The sequence below is a fragment of the Aphelocoma coerulescens genome, chromosome 2 (assembly GCF_041296385.1).
Source record: "Aphelocoma coerulescens isolate FSJ_1873_10779 chromosome 2, UR_Acoe_1.0, whole genome shotgun sequence".
Lineage (NCBI taxonomy): Eukaryota > Metazoa > Chordata > Aves > Passeriformes > Corvidae > Aphelocoma > Aphelocoma coerulescens.
Window position 1 is genome coordinate 79,850,601 of NC_091015.1, and position 14,963 is coordinate 79,865,563.

At 46.2% G+C, this 14,963-nt stretch overlaps 2 protein-coding genes across 3 annotated transcripts in view; one reads left to right on the forward strand and one right to left on the reverse strand.

Moving 5' to 3' along the window:
- SLC22A23 (solute carrier family 22 member 23) overlaps nt 1–4,628 on the forward strand; it is a 110,262-nt gene extending 105,634 nt beyond the window's left edge. For both annotated transcript variants that reach the window (XM_069008200.1, XM_069008201.1), the window contains one exon: nt 239–4,628. In XM_069008200.1, the coding sequence (XP_068864301.1) occupies nt 239–596 (358 nt within the window). In that variant the 3' untranslated portion in view covers nt 597–4,628. The remainder of the gene's footprint in view (nt 1–238) is intronic.
- Nucleotides 4,629–5,866: 1,238 nt separating this feature from the next.
- On the reverse strand, nt 5,867–11,746 carry PSMG4 (proteasome assembly chaperone 4). Its single transcript, XM_069008205.1, has 3 exons — nt 11,482–11,746; nt 11,283–11,358; nt 5,867–6,139 (listed from the first exon to the last, which is right to left on the reverse strand). Exons 1-3 carry the CDS (start codon nt 11,656–11,658, stop codon nt 6,018–6,020), a joined length of 375 nt encoding a protein of 124 aa, XP_068864306.1. The 5' UTR covers nt 11,659–11,746; the 3' UTR covers nt 5,867–6,017.
- Between the last annotated feature and the right edge of the window lie 3,217 nt (nt 11,747–14,963).

Consider the following 14,963-nt stretch of genomic DNA (forward strand, 5'->3'; position numbering starts at 1 on the left):
GCAGCCAAAATTGACTTCTGCACTTACTGCTCATTGGTGGGTCTTGTGCAAGTGGAGAAGGCTGCCATGCTAAGCAAGATCTGGTTTTCCCTCACTGAATGTGGGAATACTTGGAACTGGGAGTACTTTAGAGTGCTGTCTACACACTCAGATGGTAAATCTTCTTATGTGGGGGCAGTTAAATGGGTGTGAAATGATACTTGAGTGTAATTGTTTTCCCCTCTGCTTCTGTTTGCAGGGGAGGCGGGCTGGGGCTGGTCCTGGCCAGCGCAGGCTTTGGCCGCTTGACCGCCCCCATCATGGAGCTCCACAACCAGAAAGGCTACTTCCTCCACCACGTCATCTTCGCCTGCTGCACACTCATCTGCATCATCTGCATCCTGCTGCTGCCAGAGAGCAAGAACCAGAACCTGCCTGAGAACATCCCGGATGGGGAACATTACACTCGGCAGCCCCTCCTGCCACACAAGAAGGGGGAGCAGCCCCTGCTCCTGACAAACTCTGAACTCAAGGATTACTCTGGCCTCCATGACTCAGCAGCTGTGAGTGACGGGATCTCGGAGAACACCACTGCCAACGGGATGAAGTCGATGTAACTGGGTGGATTTTTTTCCTTCTCCTTTTTTTTTTATTATTTTATTTCCCCTTCTTATATTTCTTCTCTTCCTTTTGTATTTTATTTGATGCTGTTATGCAGGAGGAGTAGCACTTTGGGCAAAGGTGTTTTGCACAGATTTTACAAACCAGTGATGGAGCAGACACAAACTCTGCTACTAAAGCAAATTTTGGCATCTTCAACAGTTGTGCAGATTACTCTTGAAAAAGTTTTGGGCGAAAAGACTCATTTGAGAAAAGACCTGGCTGGCGGTAGCCCTTCAGAACTCTTTTTTTCCTGCCATTAAATATGTATATTTATTTTGATTTATTCTCAAGAAGCACTTTATTTCCTTTTCCTTTCATAGATCACAAAAATGAAGCCATCTTATAAGAGGTGCAGCCATTCCAAGAAAGAAACCATGGGGGGAGGGGGAGTGTTGTTTTCTGTTTTGTTTTTGTGTTTCTTTAAAGGAAAGAGGGATCCACTGCAAAGTTGAATTGACTTAAACTTAGACTTGTGCAACATTCTTCTGCCTGTCTAGAAAGTCCAAGTGCCCAGATTGCCTGCTGTGTTTGTATACACTAAAAAAAAAGAAAAAAAAAGAAGAAAAAGCGAAGAAAACCTGTTGTGACTCAAGCTCTGACTGCATTTTAGGCAGCTTATATTTGTCTTTATAGCTCATGTGCACTTAAAATTTACTTTCTAAATTAGTCCTTTTTTGTTTTCACTGAATGCATTAAGAAAATCCTACCCAAACAAGCTGATTTTTCAATGAGAATCAGCCTTCTACATTTTAAGAGTATATTAATCTATTTTAGGTGGTTGCCACTGGTCTTTAATAGTTACGTAGATGATGCAAATGGTTTGACTAATGATGCAAAAATGAATTTTGCCAAGAATGGCTATAATTATCAGGAGGCCCAGGATCTCTGACTGCTCCAGGAAAATAGACCAGCAGGGATAAAGAGGAAGGAGGATGGGCAATGATCTGTACCTTTTTTCTAAAAGGCAGCACAGCAGGGATTTCTGCTCCTGGGAAATGAGTGTCCTGGTATTGTCTTAAGTGTTTTTAGAACAAGGGTTTGGATTTTCAATTTAAGTGGACAAACTGCTTAAATGACTGTTGGAAAGGAATGAATTTATAACCTGTGAATAATGACTTACTGAGCTGTCTTGGGCTCTTAGAGATGTGTTCTGGTTCTGACCCAAGAATATACAATGAACTCACCCTTATTTCCCCACTTTCCCAACTGTTCCTGTAAGATTTTAGTTCAGGAAAAAAGTTTACTTAAATTGGATCAATTCTACACAAAGTGAACATCCAGTTTACCTCCTGCTGTGCAGATGGCACTTTGATAGTGGCCACTTGACTTCCCTCCTCCAGCCCCCAAACCAACTATTTCCTTCGGCCATTGGCCTTTGTTTCTCACTCAAGAGAATATTGTGAGGATGTAGTTCAGTGCAAGGACTCTGTAAACAAACAGCTTTCTTGCATTGTAGTTAACCCCCCCTGTTCTCCCTCCCTCTTTTCCTTTCTCACTCAGGCTATCCATTAGTGATTGCTCGGTAGTGCAGACCTTCAAACAGAGCAGCAGGATGTCAATGTTGTACTGAGTGTCTGTATGATTGCCACTTTGTTTGATGTACATCTTGCGTTCATATGCAGGGGAAGTGCTCATTTTGCACTTTCCTCCTCTACCTTCCCTTCCCCTTCCTCCCTTGCTGTATATATTGTCGATTAACTACTGTACCTAACGATTTCCATCCTCCATTAGGCTGCCGATGTCCTCTTACAGTCCCCAATAAATCAGAGATCCAAGCTCCCCGGCAGGCCATGCAGTAAAGTAGCACAGCCTCAGATGCTAATGGATGCAAGGGGACAGGTAGACCTGCAGAAACGACAGAGGTGGTTGTGTTCAGAGTAACAATGTTGTCCTAAAGCTGCTAATTTCCACAGAGGATGATGTGGACATTTGGGTTCCTCATGAGCCTGGTAAGAAACACTGGACCAGTTGATGGTAGTTTCGCCCAGAGTTACACTACTGGTTTTTTTCAGCTTTGCTAGACTTGCTGTGACAGCAAGAGCCTGATCTTCCTTACACTCAAGTTTTATTGTCAGGCTTGAGTGCAGCTGCTTCTTTTTGTTCTGTGCCGAGACCTTTGCAGTCTGTGTTCACCTGAGGAAAGAACCCAGCCCTTCCCCACTTGTGCAGTATTCACGTGCCAAATTTGTGCAATACTTTTTGCCTTCGATGCGAGATGCTTGTCGCAAGCCACACACATTCGGGGATGAGAAAACGGGTTCATGACAAAAAATTGAAGAAGCAAAACAAGGCTTCAGGGAAGAGAAAAAGGGCCTGAGAGTGAAGAAGGTGCAAGAGCAGAGGCAGAAAGCAACATCCTGCCGTCCAGTGTGCTGTGGAGCCAGTGGCTCCTTCCTTCGTGGTCTTCTTCGTGGCCCGTGTGCTCAAGCTGCGGTACAGCTCTTGCAGACCATCCTCAAGCCTATAAACCTGGCTGCTTCCAGCACTGTCAGTGGTCCTGGTGAGCTCACCGCTGTTGTCCACAGCGCTTTATCGTTTCCTATTCTGGTGGTTGCTCTCCGATGACAGACAGGCACAGGGAAAAGAATAGTTGTTTAAACATGTCAACATTTAGATAGTACATACACTAGGTGACAGGAACATGCAGCAATTTTTTTTTTTTTAAGAAAAAAAATCTTACGAAGTGGATTTGATTTGCTGCTTTTTCAGTTTTTTGCTTGAAACCAGGTAGTCGGTACTGATCTGCAATGAAGGGAGCCCCAGCTTCTCTAGTTGGTCTGGCCCTCTGCCTCTGTCATAACAATAAAGCAAAAACTAATTTCCTGCCTTGGCAGTTCCAGTTTTGCTCCTTTTCCTGAAAACATGAACACTTCTGTGATGATTATGTTCTTCCACACATGTTCATGGAGTTGGAAAGCTTTCACTAAACCTATCTTGTATGGAGGAGTCAGGTACCAGGTGATGCAGCAGGGCAGAAGGGAAGCATGGGGATGCTTGCTCTGCCTTGTCAAGTCCTGCAGCAGGACAGGGCTCTCAGCTGGGTCCCAGCCTCCTGCACCACTGGCTCCTTGGCCATGTCTCCTCTGCAGCCATCACCAGGAAAGGCTTTTCTCAGGCGGCTCTTTCTGGCCACCACAACAGGGGAAGCAGTCCAAGCTGTCTTGTCCATTTTTGGCCTTTTTCTGTGAACCTTCAGTAACCTCTAAGCCCATGAGTAGATTTTTCTTTGGGTTTACCATTTAAGGGCTTTCTCCATCTTTGTAAGTTCAAACAAAAATGTGAAGTGACATTATGCTTGATCTTGGGGGTTTTGTCCCCCTTTTAAGGTTTCAGTACTGCTTTTGTTGCCAGACACACTGCAAATGGATAACGACAGTCACCTGTTTGCAAGTGCTTTGTGGCCACTCTGAAAGGGGGTTGTGTGATTTACTTTTGGGTTTCACTAAGCAGGCTTTTTTTGTTGTCATTCTTTTTAGTGGAAGTATTTTACTCAACTGTTGCCACTTCCTGGAGCCAAACACTTTATTGGTCACCAAATTGGAAGCAGAAGTGCCATTAACTGAACTCTGTGAATGTCAAGTCAAGTTGCGCCTGTAGCTGGCACATAAGACAACACTATTGAGTGGGGGGATGATCTCCCCCAGTGTAACTTTTTTTTATTTTATTTTATTTCTTAAGAAGAAAATGAAATTACAAACCTCATCTTAAATGTATTGTGTAAAATGTTTTGGGAAAGGAGTACGGTGTGTTTTGTCTAGTGGGTGAGATCTCCCTCCCCATTTCAGTTTCTGATGAAGTTTTAAAGAATCGTGTTACTGTATGTTTTGATCATGAATAGTCTGGTGGTGCTTCCTCATAGCACAAGCTTAAATCACGTACTGAAAACAGTCTTACAAGCTAAATGTCTGCATGATGTTACATCTGTTGTACCTACTGAGAAGAACTTTGTATGTAAATGTACAGAATAAAATGACGTTGTCCCATCAGTTTGTTCTCCCTGGTCTGGCTCCCTTGCAGTGACTTCTCAAACACCAAGCAGCAGCTGATGCCTCAGCACACAGCCCTACCCTGCTCTACAAACAGAATGAGCTGTTTGTAAATCAGGCTAATTAAAGCAGCACATTGATTTGCAACTAATTATCCTTTACAGTCAATTACAGAAGCATAGTTGACTCTGTTTCCTGGGTGGTGTAAATTAGAAAGAAAATACCCTTCAACAGTTGCTTTTTGGTATTCTGATCTTGAACTGCGGCCAAGGACAGGCAGCTGTTCCCACCAGGTAAGGAGTGGCCCTCTGCACCCACACCAAATCTGACACATTGATGCCACTGGGGTTTCTAACCCTTTTGGACCAGAGAAATCGGCAGCAGTTGAGCTTTCTACAGCAGCAGCCTCCCAGTTAGTTTTTAATGCTGATTGTGGCACCACAGCAAGGTAAATTCATCACTTTTCTGTAGGTGCTTAGGACAGTTGTCTAACAGCAGCACTAGCAGTTTCAGTTTGTATCAGAAGCTGATGCTTGTGCTTGAGTCAAAGCCCAACTCAGAAAGAAAAAAAAAATAACCTGGGTAGTTAACTCCTAGCTGCCATCTCATTAGACAAAATAGTTCATGGATCTGCCTTCGAAAGGATACCCATCCTACCTGAAAGCAAGTCCACGGATGTAGCAGCAGGATGTTTTTCAATGGTGGTCATGGTAGTAGACCTCTCTGATTTTATGTATATGCTCAATTTACATCTGATGCTCTTCTAGCAGCCTGACAGAGTTATCTATTACTCCAGAAGTCAACTGGTGCTTCTTCCTTCTGTGTAGTCCTCAGGGATGCAAAAATAACCTTTGTGAAACCCTGCCACTGTTCTTAGTGCCCAAGGGATGGAAGGAAATCCAGTGTTTAGCACCAGTACTACAACCAAGAGGGGCTAAAAGGAGAAAAGTAACACTCATGTCACAGCTTTACCATACAAAAATGTGGGGTTTCTTTATTTGATCACTAAAAGCTGCTATATTATGTTCAGTGCTAGTACATAATAGATTAATTCTACAGATAGCATCTGGAACTGATTTCCCATCAGATCCCAGTCCTGCATGGAGGCCAGACATCACGGGCACTTTTACAATGATCATCATCCATTGCAGCATCCATTTGCTATCCTACTTAGCAGGGTAGCAAAAAAAAAAAATTTGCTTTGAAATTGAAAATTCAAATTCTGTTTGAAAAAAAAATTCAAGCCAAGTGTATCTATATTTAATAATAACCACAAATTCAATCAAGATAAAATAATACAAAAGAAATATACTAACTTAATGTCAGTGTGAAAATTGCAATCAGTTTTTCTGAAACAAAACCTTGATCTTCTTTTACAGTGATGTGCAGTCAGAACTTCTCTGGAAAAGCTGTCATTTCTTCTTTGATCCTGTTTTCTATGAGTAAGGTGAAATTGCTGTCTGTGTTTTGAAGGTTGTAGCTGACAAATATCTGCTTTTTCGTCTTGCTGGCTAAAACACAAAACAGAATAGTCAGCCACAGTTTATTCTTATATAAAAGTAATGATGGTACTTGAGCAAGCCTCTTAAAAAGCTGCACCATGTAGATTTCTAAGATGATGTTCTCCACTCCTGCTGTGCTGAGTACAGTTATAAAGGAATAGCAGAACAAGTCCCTGACCATTGGGGTATTGGGCAAGACTTTGCACACAGAAGTGAACAATGTAAGACTGGTGACTGTCAAGTCGTTTTTGACCGGACACAAGACACCATTAGTCACTGGAAAGCCTAGCAGTGCTTTTAGTGGATTTTTGGACACTTCTTAAATATCTTACATTGTAAGTGAAACCACAGACTGTACTGGACTCTTAGCACTGAAATTCAGAGCTGGTAAATCTGTGTTGTGTAAAACATTAGAGGGAAAGCACACAAGAAAGTGATTTGGCCCCAATTAATTAAGTTCTGTTTTATTACGAACCCCTTAAAAGGCCCCAAAAAGCTATGCACCAGTTCTGTCAATTTTGCTTTACTTTAACCTTTATTCACAGTGTCCATGAATGCTCCAAGAGGCTGGAGAGCTTTGGCTGAACATGATGAAGCCAAGCACAAGTTCCAGGCTAGTGTAATGACAAGTACCTAGAGAGAGGTGCTACAAAATTAAGAGCTGCTTTCCATGACAGAGCTAATTAACAGTGACAAATAAACCTGTCCAGTGGGACAAGAAGACTTAATTATCAGAGTAGAAGAGATAATACCAACAAGTGTTTTATAAATAAAATGGCATCCTACTTAGATTTTACCACAGTAATATAGCAAATTTGTGGCTCTCTTTATACTGAAATTCAACTTTGTGAAAAATGTAAGCACCATATAGGAAAAATAGGAACTAAATTTAAATTGAGTTGTGTAAAATAGAAGACAAAAAATAGTATTTGGGTCACGAGATATTCTTGTCAGGGAATGAGCTGGGAGGTAATGATCCCAGACACAAAGCAGACTGTTCTGCTGAATATTCAAAAATATCATCTGAATTTTTAAAACTTCAAAATAGAGACATTGGGGCTTCTAAGATCTCAACCCTTTTTAAATAGGAAACTAAATAGTTAACTGCAGAAAACCCGTATATGTGTATGTATGTACATATAAAATGTAGTTAAACAACTCCTTAGAGGCATTTTCATTATGCAAATTAATTTACTATTTTCCATTCTAACAGGTTACCAGCTTCCTGACTCAGTAAGTAGAGCTGCTTCTGAAATGCAAGGACTCATTTGCCTTTTAAGACTTGGCACTACAAAATGCTGATATAATGCAGCGTGGTGCTCTGATTGCAAAAATTAGCACCTGGCACTAGATTTTTGTGGTATAAAGCAGCATGTTTTGTAAGCACTAGTGCTTCATCATCATGCCCTCAATCAATGCAATGCTAATTCTGAACTAATTAGTACCATTATCCTAGCTAACAAAACTATACAGTGCACTGCAGTGTCAAAACTCAACTCCTTAATTATGTTTGCCTATAGTCTCTGGGATGCTGTTCCAGTTCCCAGGAACAGTGGGAATCTGTGAATCCCTCTGGGCTGCCTGTGCCAAGGACCTCTGCTCCCAGGGCTGTGCCCCGGCTTTGAGGGGCAGTGGGACCTTTTCTGTCCCGGCTTCCTGAGGATTCAGTTGGACATGTGCACTCTTGTGGAAAGGACAAAAGAGGGCAGATCTTATGCCTCCATGGAAGACCATCTGCAACTTCAGAGTAAAGCAGAAAACTGCAAAGGCCAAGGCTAACCTAAAAAGCCCTCCAGCAGGTCTGCTTCCCATGCAGCCTGGTTAATAACTCCTGTTCCACTGGCTCTTCAAAGTGGAGGAAAAACATCCTTGACAGCCATTGTCTGGGGTATGCTGAATGCCAGGAGAAAACTACAGCAGCACAGATCCATTCCTACAACTTCATGTACAGGGCAAAGGCCCAAATCAAAGCTTGGAGAGGAGCCAGCAGGAGCAGAAGAGGAAGAACAAGTGTTAGGTGTAAGTTTGTAAACTATTCATGCTGCAAAAGAGGTGGTGGAAATGAACAGCGCCCAGCTGAGAAATACTCAAGGAAGAGGTTGATGTGATCTTCACCAAGAATCTGCCAGTCCCTACAGAAGGAAGATTGGCACTAATCAGTACTAATCAGACATGGCACTAATCAGTACTGCAGCTGAAAGCACTGTGATTTCAGGATATGCAGGTGAGGGAGGCACTAATGGACAAGGACTTCCTCAAGAATTGGCCTCCAGCATCCTAAGAAAACAATCTTAGAATTCAGGTTTATTGACTAGTGAGACACATCTGATGCCAAAGCAATCAGGCAGAGTGCTGGGAAACAGTCCCTGCACCTCATACAAGCAGATATAAATAGATATATGTAGAAAGGGGAATAGGAATGAGGCATATGTGTCTTCAGCAACAGAAGGGAAAAAAAATTGGAAATAAGGAAGGAGATAGAGCCAATACACGAAATGCAGCCGTCGTGGCCAGGACCCCTACCAAGCTATGAAGAAAACAAAAGGAGAATGTGTGCACTGATGCACAGCAGCACTGAAACTCCTGCTCCAGGGCAGGAAACCTGACATTGCAGGAACACATGGCAGATGATGGAATGCAACTGGCAAGTATAAGAAATGGAAATAGTTACGTGCAAATGGCATTGCATGCTCGTCCTGTCAGTGCCTGTGAAGAGAAGAAACTGCACGGAAAAAATGGTGACAAGCATCAGGAAGGGGAGGGGAGGGGGGGAAAAACTGCCTGCCTGAAGGTTACCACATGTCAGGATGGTTAAAAAGGCTACCTCAGAAGTACAACTACAAGCCAGGCTTGGCTGTGAAGAGCATCCCTGCTATTACAGATTTTGTGAGAGTAACAAGGATTTAAGTTCCCAGATGAAAACTAAACACAAATAACAGCAAAGCTGGGTATTTCTAGCTGAGGTGGAACACAGATTTCCTTACCAAGCGCTTTGTGAAACAAAGATACGCTGATGCTTGTTGATGATCTTGCAGTTCCACTGGTCTCAGGATAAATAAATAAATAGATAAATAAATAAATTTGGACTAAGTGACCATGAGTTGACCTAAACTGCTGGACTGACAAAAGCCAGACTAAATACTAAGGTGTGGGATTTCAGAAAGATGTATTTCTTTTCTCAGAAGCTCAAGTGAAGAGCAAGCACAAAATAATTCAAAGCCAGAAGTGTATTATTGACTTTCCCCTTTGAACCAAAGGTGAAAAAGCTCTATAGGCCTTCCTCAAAATAATATACCTTAAGCAGGATCACACAAGCAAGAACAGTATATATAAATAACATGAAAGGGGCTGACTAGCAAGGAAACCTGCAACCCCGTGGATAGATGGAATGGATACAGAGGAACATGGCCCAAAAGGCTAGCTGGGCCACAGCTGGCTCAGAAGTTTAAGATGAGATAACAAAAGACACCTACAGGCACAAAGACAGAGAAAATAGGAAGGTGCATTATACTCCAAGGATAAAGAGTAACCTATACACCAGTGCCAGGCAACAATATCAGTTCTCAGTAACAAAGCACAGGAAATTAGTAATGGAAATAATGAAAGCACCTTAAGGAAAAAAAAAAAAGAAAAAAGACAGCAAAACTGAGACAACTCACTAGAATAAAAGTCAAGTGACTCAGGCAGCCTCTGTCCTAGAACAATGAGGGAATTAATGGAAGAAATGGCAAGTTATTATGAACTTCTGCTATGAAACATGTAATAAATCTTTAAAGAGTGAAGATAGCAAGCACATGTGCAAAAAATCCCAAAAGGAATGTGGGAATCACAAAGATAACTTAGAGCTGTCAGCTGGGCCCCAATGCTACACAGAAGATTAGAGCAAGATTCAAAAGAAACGAGTGACAAGGAGACCAAATGGGAAGTGGACTAAACTATTACACTTTATCCAAAGTAAATCCTCTCTGACTACATTTTTACTAACTGACTTCCTAAGGATAAGGCACTAATTACAGATAAAGAAATCATGTTATCCAGTACCCCATAAAATTGTTGCTTAAAGCAGAAAGGCTTGAACTCAGTGTGTAAAGAAAATGGTGCCACCAGGGTCGACTAAAACAGTGTTTATTAAAAGAGAAGTTATTGTGAAGAAGAAAAGATACTAGTACTGTTTTTCAAAGATCAGTCTTGTGAGCAACTCCTTTTTATATGTGGCCATGGAGGAGAAGTAGGTGTAGACTCATGGAAGTGCCTGACAATACAAACTCAGGACATACTGCCTGAAACGGAGATCAGCACACAGATCATTAATAATTCTGTGGCCTTTCCAACTGAAACAGAAGATGTAAGGTGAGATTGAGCAGCTCAGCATGTTGCTTTTAAAACCTGGTAAGAAGCACATCAGCAGTTCACCAGTTGGAGCTGCATCAGCCACTGGTGGGTGATGATGAGCAACCAGCATGACACAGCTGTCAGAGCTGTGAAGGTGCTAGGATGCATTAGGCCGTGTATTTTTAATATCTTTAGTACAGACATGGGAGTTTGCAAGCTGTCATTAAAATTCAGGATTTCAGCGACTGCAGTAGGTGTAGCATGCTACACGTGATGGAAAAGGAGGCATCCCAAGTGGTGCCCTTTAGGGTCAGGCAGATCAAGCACAGCCATCTGTGAGACAACCCTGGACTTCCCAGGCCAGAACTTCTTGGAATGTGGGGGCTAAAAGGTGCTAGATGTGATGAGGACTGGCTTCATCTTCAGGTAAAATGCACGTGCCTGGCATGACGGCCACCTCGCCCACAGCACGGCAGTGTCACAGGTTTACAGAGAGGAGGTCACTTGAAACTCAACTCCACAGGTGCAGCATGTGCTGCCCCTGCCTCGCACCCACAGCCAGGATAAGGATATTAAATAATTCACTCTTGATAGTGCACAACATGCCAAGGCCGCTGACTCTGGTGCCGCAGACTCGTACACGGAAGGAAAAAAAAAAAAGGAATCGGTGGATTGGATGGAGGCTGCCGCAACCTGCAGCAGTGGAGGCTCTGTGTCCACCCAGCCCGGGCTGGTGGCTCAGGGGCACCAGAGGCACGGCCCGGTCCCGACCCGCCGGGGCGGCTCCCCCGCACCCCCCGCCCGCCGCGCCCGCACCTACCCAAGCGCTGCGCCAGGCAGGAGGAGGCGGTGTCCGAGGGGTCCCCCAGGAGCGAGGCGGCCACCGGGATGCTGTCCTGCAAGCGGAGCACAGCACAGGGCACGGCTTAGTCCCGGCAGCGCGGGTTAGGGGCGGCGGGGCCACCCCCCAGCGCCGCGGGGCTCCGAGGGGCGGCCGGGACCCCGGCAGCGACACTCACACGGGGGCTGCACATGGCGACGGCCAGGCTGGCGAGGGCGGGCGCAGCGCCCACCCAGAGGAAGAGCGAGTCCCGCAGCCGCATGGCGTGGAAGTGCACCCGCTGCTCGCCCAGCTGCCCGCTGAAGTCGTGCAGGGCGATGCCGCCCGCCGCTCCGCCGCCGCCCGCCGCCTCCATCGCCGCTCCTCCCGGCGCGGCCAGGCCCGAGCACGCAAGGCCCGAGCGGGAGGCCGAGCCCGGCCCGCCCCGCGGCCCCGGGGAGGCGGCGCTCGCCCCGCTCCGCCGTGCCCGCCCCGCCGGGAAGCACCGCCCCCGGCACCGGCCCTGCGCGGCCGCCCGCCCCTCCGGCTCCCGGGGATGTACGCTTCCCGCTCCCCCAGGGACCACCCGGACGCGCACACGGCACACAGATGCGCACACCGGTGCCCGCACACCGGTGCCCGCACCCCGCTCCCTGCACGCCCCTCCCTGGGCCACCCCTCCGTCCGTGCACAGACGCCGCTAGGACGAACACGCACGCCCGGGTACAGCCCCTCGGGAGCGCGCCTCCACCGTGCCCCCTACCTCCTGAACTCGCCCTCCCCCCGGTCGGTGCACACCCCCTCCGTTTCCCACTATTCCCCTCCCACCCTAAAAGACACAGCCCCCTCCCCGTGCGCAGGCACCCCTCCGGTGCACACCCCCTGTGCGGGAACACACCCGCGGCCCCGGTGCGCACCCGCTCCGTGCACGGCTTCCCCGGGGCTCACACCCCTCCGGGCATTGCCCCGCTCCCCGCCTGGGAGAGGGATACAGCGGAGGCAGCCGCAGGCATGGGGAAGCCCCACTAGGTGGCAGGTGAACCCTTGCGTGCGGAGGCGCGCCTGGCACTGCGGTGGCTCCGGGGAGTCACCCGAGAGGAGCCCCGGGGTTTGAGGCTGAAGGGATGGAGTGGTGCTGTGCAGCCTCGGGAGTGGGAGGAAGGTCACGGCGACCTTGGTTTCATTCAGCTGTGGGGTTTTCAGCATTGGGGATCTACAAAGCGAGTGATTCGGGTTTGCATAGCTCTGGAGAATATGGAGCCGTGAATAATTAAAAGGCCTATTTTGTGTGTGAATTTTGTGCTCATCACTCTTTCAACCGGAGCACAGCAAAGTCGGTCATTACTGGAGAGGATTTTCGGTAACTGTACCGTCTGTTGCTGATAAGAATATTGTCGGCTCCCTGATGGCCGTGGACCCTTCACAATTGGAAGCATGTATCTTCACACCACCGGCAGGGCAATCGTCACTGCATAAAGAACAAGCAAGTTAATGGTACAGACTGGCCTTTTAATCAGCATTTCCTCTGCCTCCAGTTCCCTACATACCGCTAGAAATCAAAATTTCCATTTCTGAATGCTAAGATTTTAATTTCCCATTGAAGAAATGGGTAGGGGGAAAGGAACCCTTCATCACTTTTTTTCCCTGAGCCGCTCCAGTTCTCCTGGCATCTGCCAAAAGGAAATCCTTAGCCCTGCTAATTTCTGCCCATGCTGCCACACTGACACTAAGTCCTGGGAGGCAGCTAAGCCCGGCTCAGCTGCCATACCCTGACATCCCATGGCACAGGATCAGCTTGAAGAGAGGGGGGGTCGCACACCACCTCCCCTGCCCTACATTTGTCACTTGCTTCTTGCACAAAGCATTATGGGATGTATGGTGTCAGCCCCCCCACTCCGTCTGTCTCCTGCCTCGCTGCTGAAACAGCATCAGGCCTGTGCTGGTCCCCTCATGACCCCCACTCCACAGCCAGTCCCAACTCTTTCCCTCGGCATGAGCTGGCCTCCCACGAGGTGAGGTACTGCAAAAGCTGAGTCTTGTGTTGGGGCTCAAAAATCAGCCTTTCCCTGTCCCTGCACCCTGTTGCAAACTGATGCTTTGCCTGTGGCAACTGTGGAATCAGGCAGGCAAATAGGTGACAAAAGCCACCTTGGAAGGGAGAGAGTGCTGGCTGCTTGCACCAAATGCTTCCCCCTCTCTGCTTGTTGCAGCTGCAGGTTCACTCTGCACTTAGTGGGTAGGTAAGGCTGCCAGATAAAACAGCCAGGAGCCAGCAGCATTGCAGGACTAAAAATCTAGGAACAGGATAAAACATCTGCTGGGAACCACACAGGTGGTGGTGGTGAGATTCCTGTGGCTAGACACCTGCAGGTGGTGGAGGAATTTGCCCCAGGCTTGCTTGATGAGTGGAGAGAAGAGTAAATATTAGGGCACAGTTCACCTAAGCTGCTTTAGGTCTCTCTTTGGAGAGAGAAGAAACCTCTCTTGCCTGTTTTCCACTGGCTTGAAAGGCAGGGAGGGTGAAAGGTAAGGCATTGCACAGCTCTGCAGACAGATTTGTTCATGTAGGCAAATCCTTCTCTAAGTGCCCAGAGCCAGTTTCTTTGCTGTGCTGGGACAGAGTTAGTTAGCTTCTGCAATGGAGTCCTAGTGGATCATCTGTTCTAACAAAGTTCCAGCCCAGTGTGTATCTTCCCCCAAAAGAGAAGTTTGGGCCTCCTTGCATGCTAAACCTTTGTTAAGGTCATCTGCTGGACTGAAGTAAGAGTTTTCTTCACTGTCCTTTCCATGTCAGTTGCAAACCTCTGGTGTTCCTTCCAAGGCTGTCTCCAGGCTTGCTTCTCCCTATGGGGAACTGCCCCTATTTCATCACGCTGTGATCTGTTCCTCTTCTCCTCAGGAGTCTTCTCCAAAGTGCTTGTAACTTCCCTTATCCTAAACCCTGCAGACCTCCAAAAGTAAGTCACAGGGCTCCTCTGCACACTAGCAGTTCTATGTATCTAATGCTTTTCTGCGAAATGCAGCTGCTCTCTGTAAATCGTGCTAAGTCCTTGTTTAAGCTCAGAAAAGGAAAAACATTCATCTAGTGACTAAAATGCTGGTTAAACACTTTTATTTGCAGTGCAGGTGTGTGAGTAGAGCGTGCAGAACCAGACCATAAAGTGTGAAATGAATTTTTTGATTACAGCACTGCCAGGTCATGAGAATCCCTACAAAATGAGATGGGAAAGCACTCTATATGTCTATGGAGCATCTTGCATTTCCTCTAACATGCTCATCTTTTTTTTTCCATGGCCTTGAAAGCAGCACCTGTAAGTCTGCCTTGTTTTTCAGGTATGAGGCTAGAATGAGCCTCAGCTGTAGTGAGATACTGGAGAGAAAAATAATGATAAAGCAAACATACCTTAGCAAAAGCACTGCATGTTTATATAGATGTGTACATATTGCTGCTCAGGTGAGTTCCAAGCTCCAAGAGATGTGGTTTAAAGGTATGTATTTCTATGCACCTTGTTCCTCTCCAAAAGTGAAGTTGCCCATAAGAGTCACTAGATCCTAAACCTTGATTTTTTCTGACCATCATCTCCCTTCCAGTACAGTTTTAAGTAAGGAGTTAATCTTCTTCCTGGTAACTGTGGAGTCAAGACATGTAAAGCACATAGTTGTGAGCTGGGATATCACTGT

Excerpts from the sequence above, each read along its gene's own strand:
- PSMG4 (XM_069008205.1), bottom strand. The coding sequence starts at position 11,658 with ATGGAGGCGGCGGGCGGCGGCGGAGCGGCGGGCGGCATCGCCCTGCAC. Across the intron at positions 11,359-11,481 it reads TCGCCATGTGCAGCCCCCGT|GACAGCATCCCGGTGGCCGC; the intron begins GTGAGTGTCGCT and ends CTCCGCTTGCAG. Across the intron at positions 6,140-11,282 it reads CTGCCTGGCGCAGCGCTTGG|CCAGCAAGACGAAAAAGCAG; the intron begins GTAGGTGCGGGC and ends TTTGTGTTTTAG.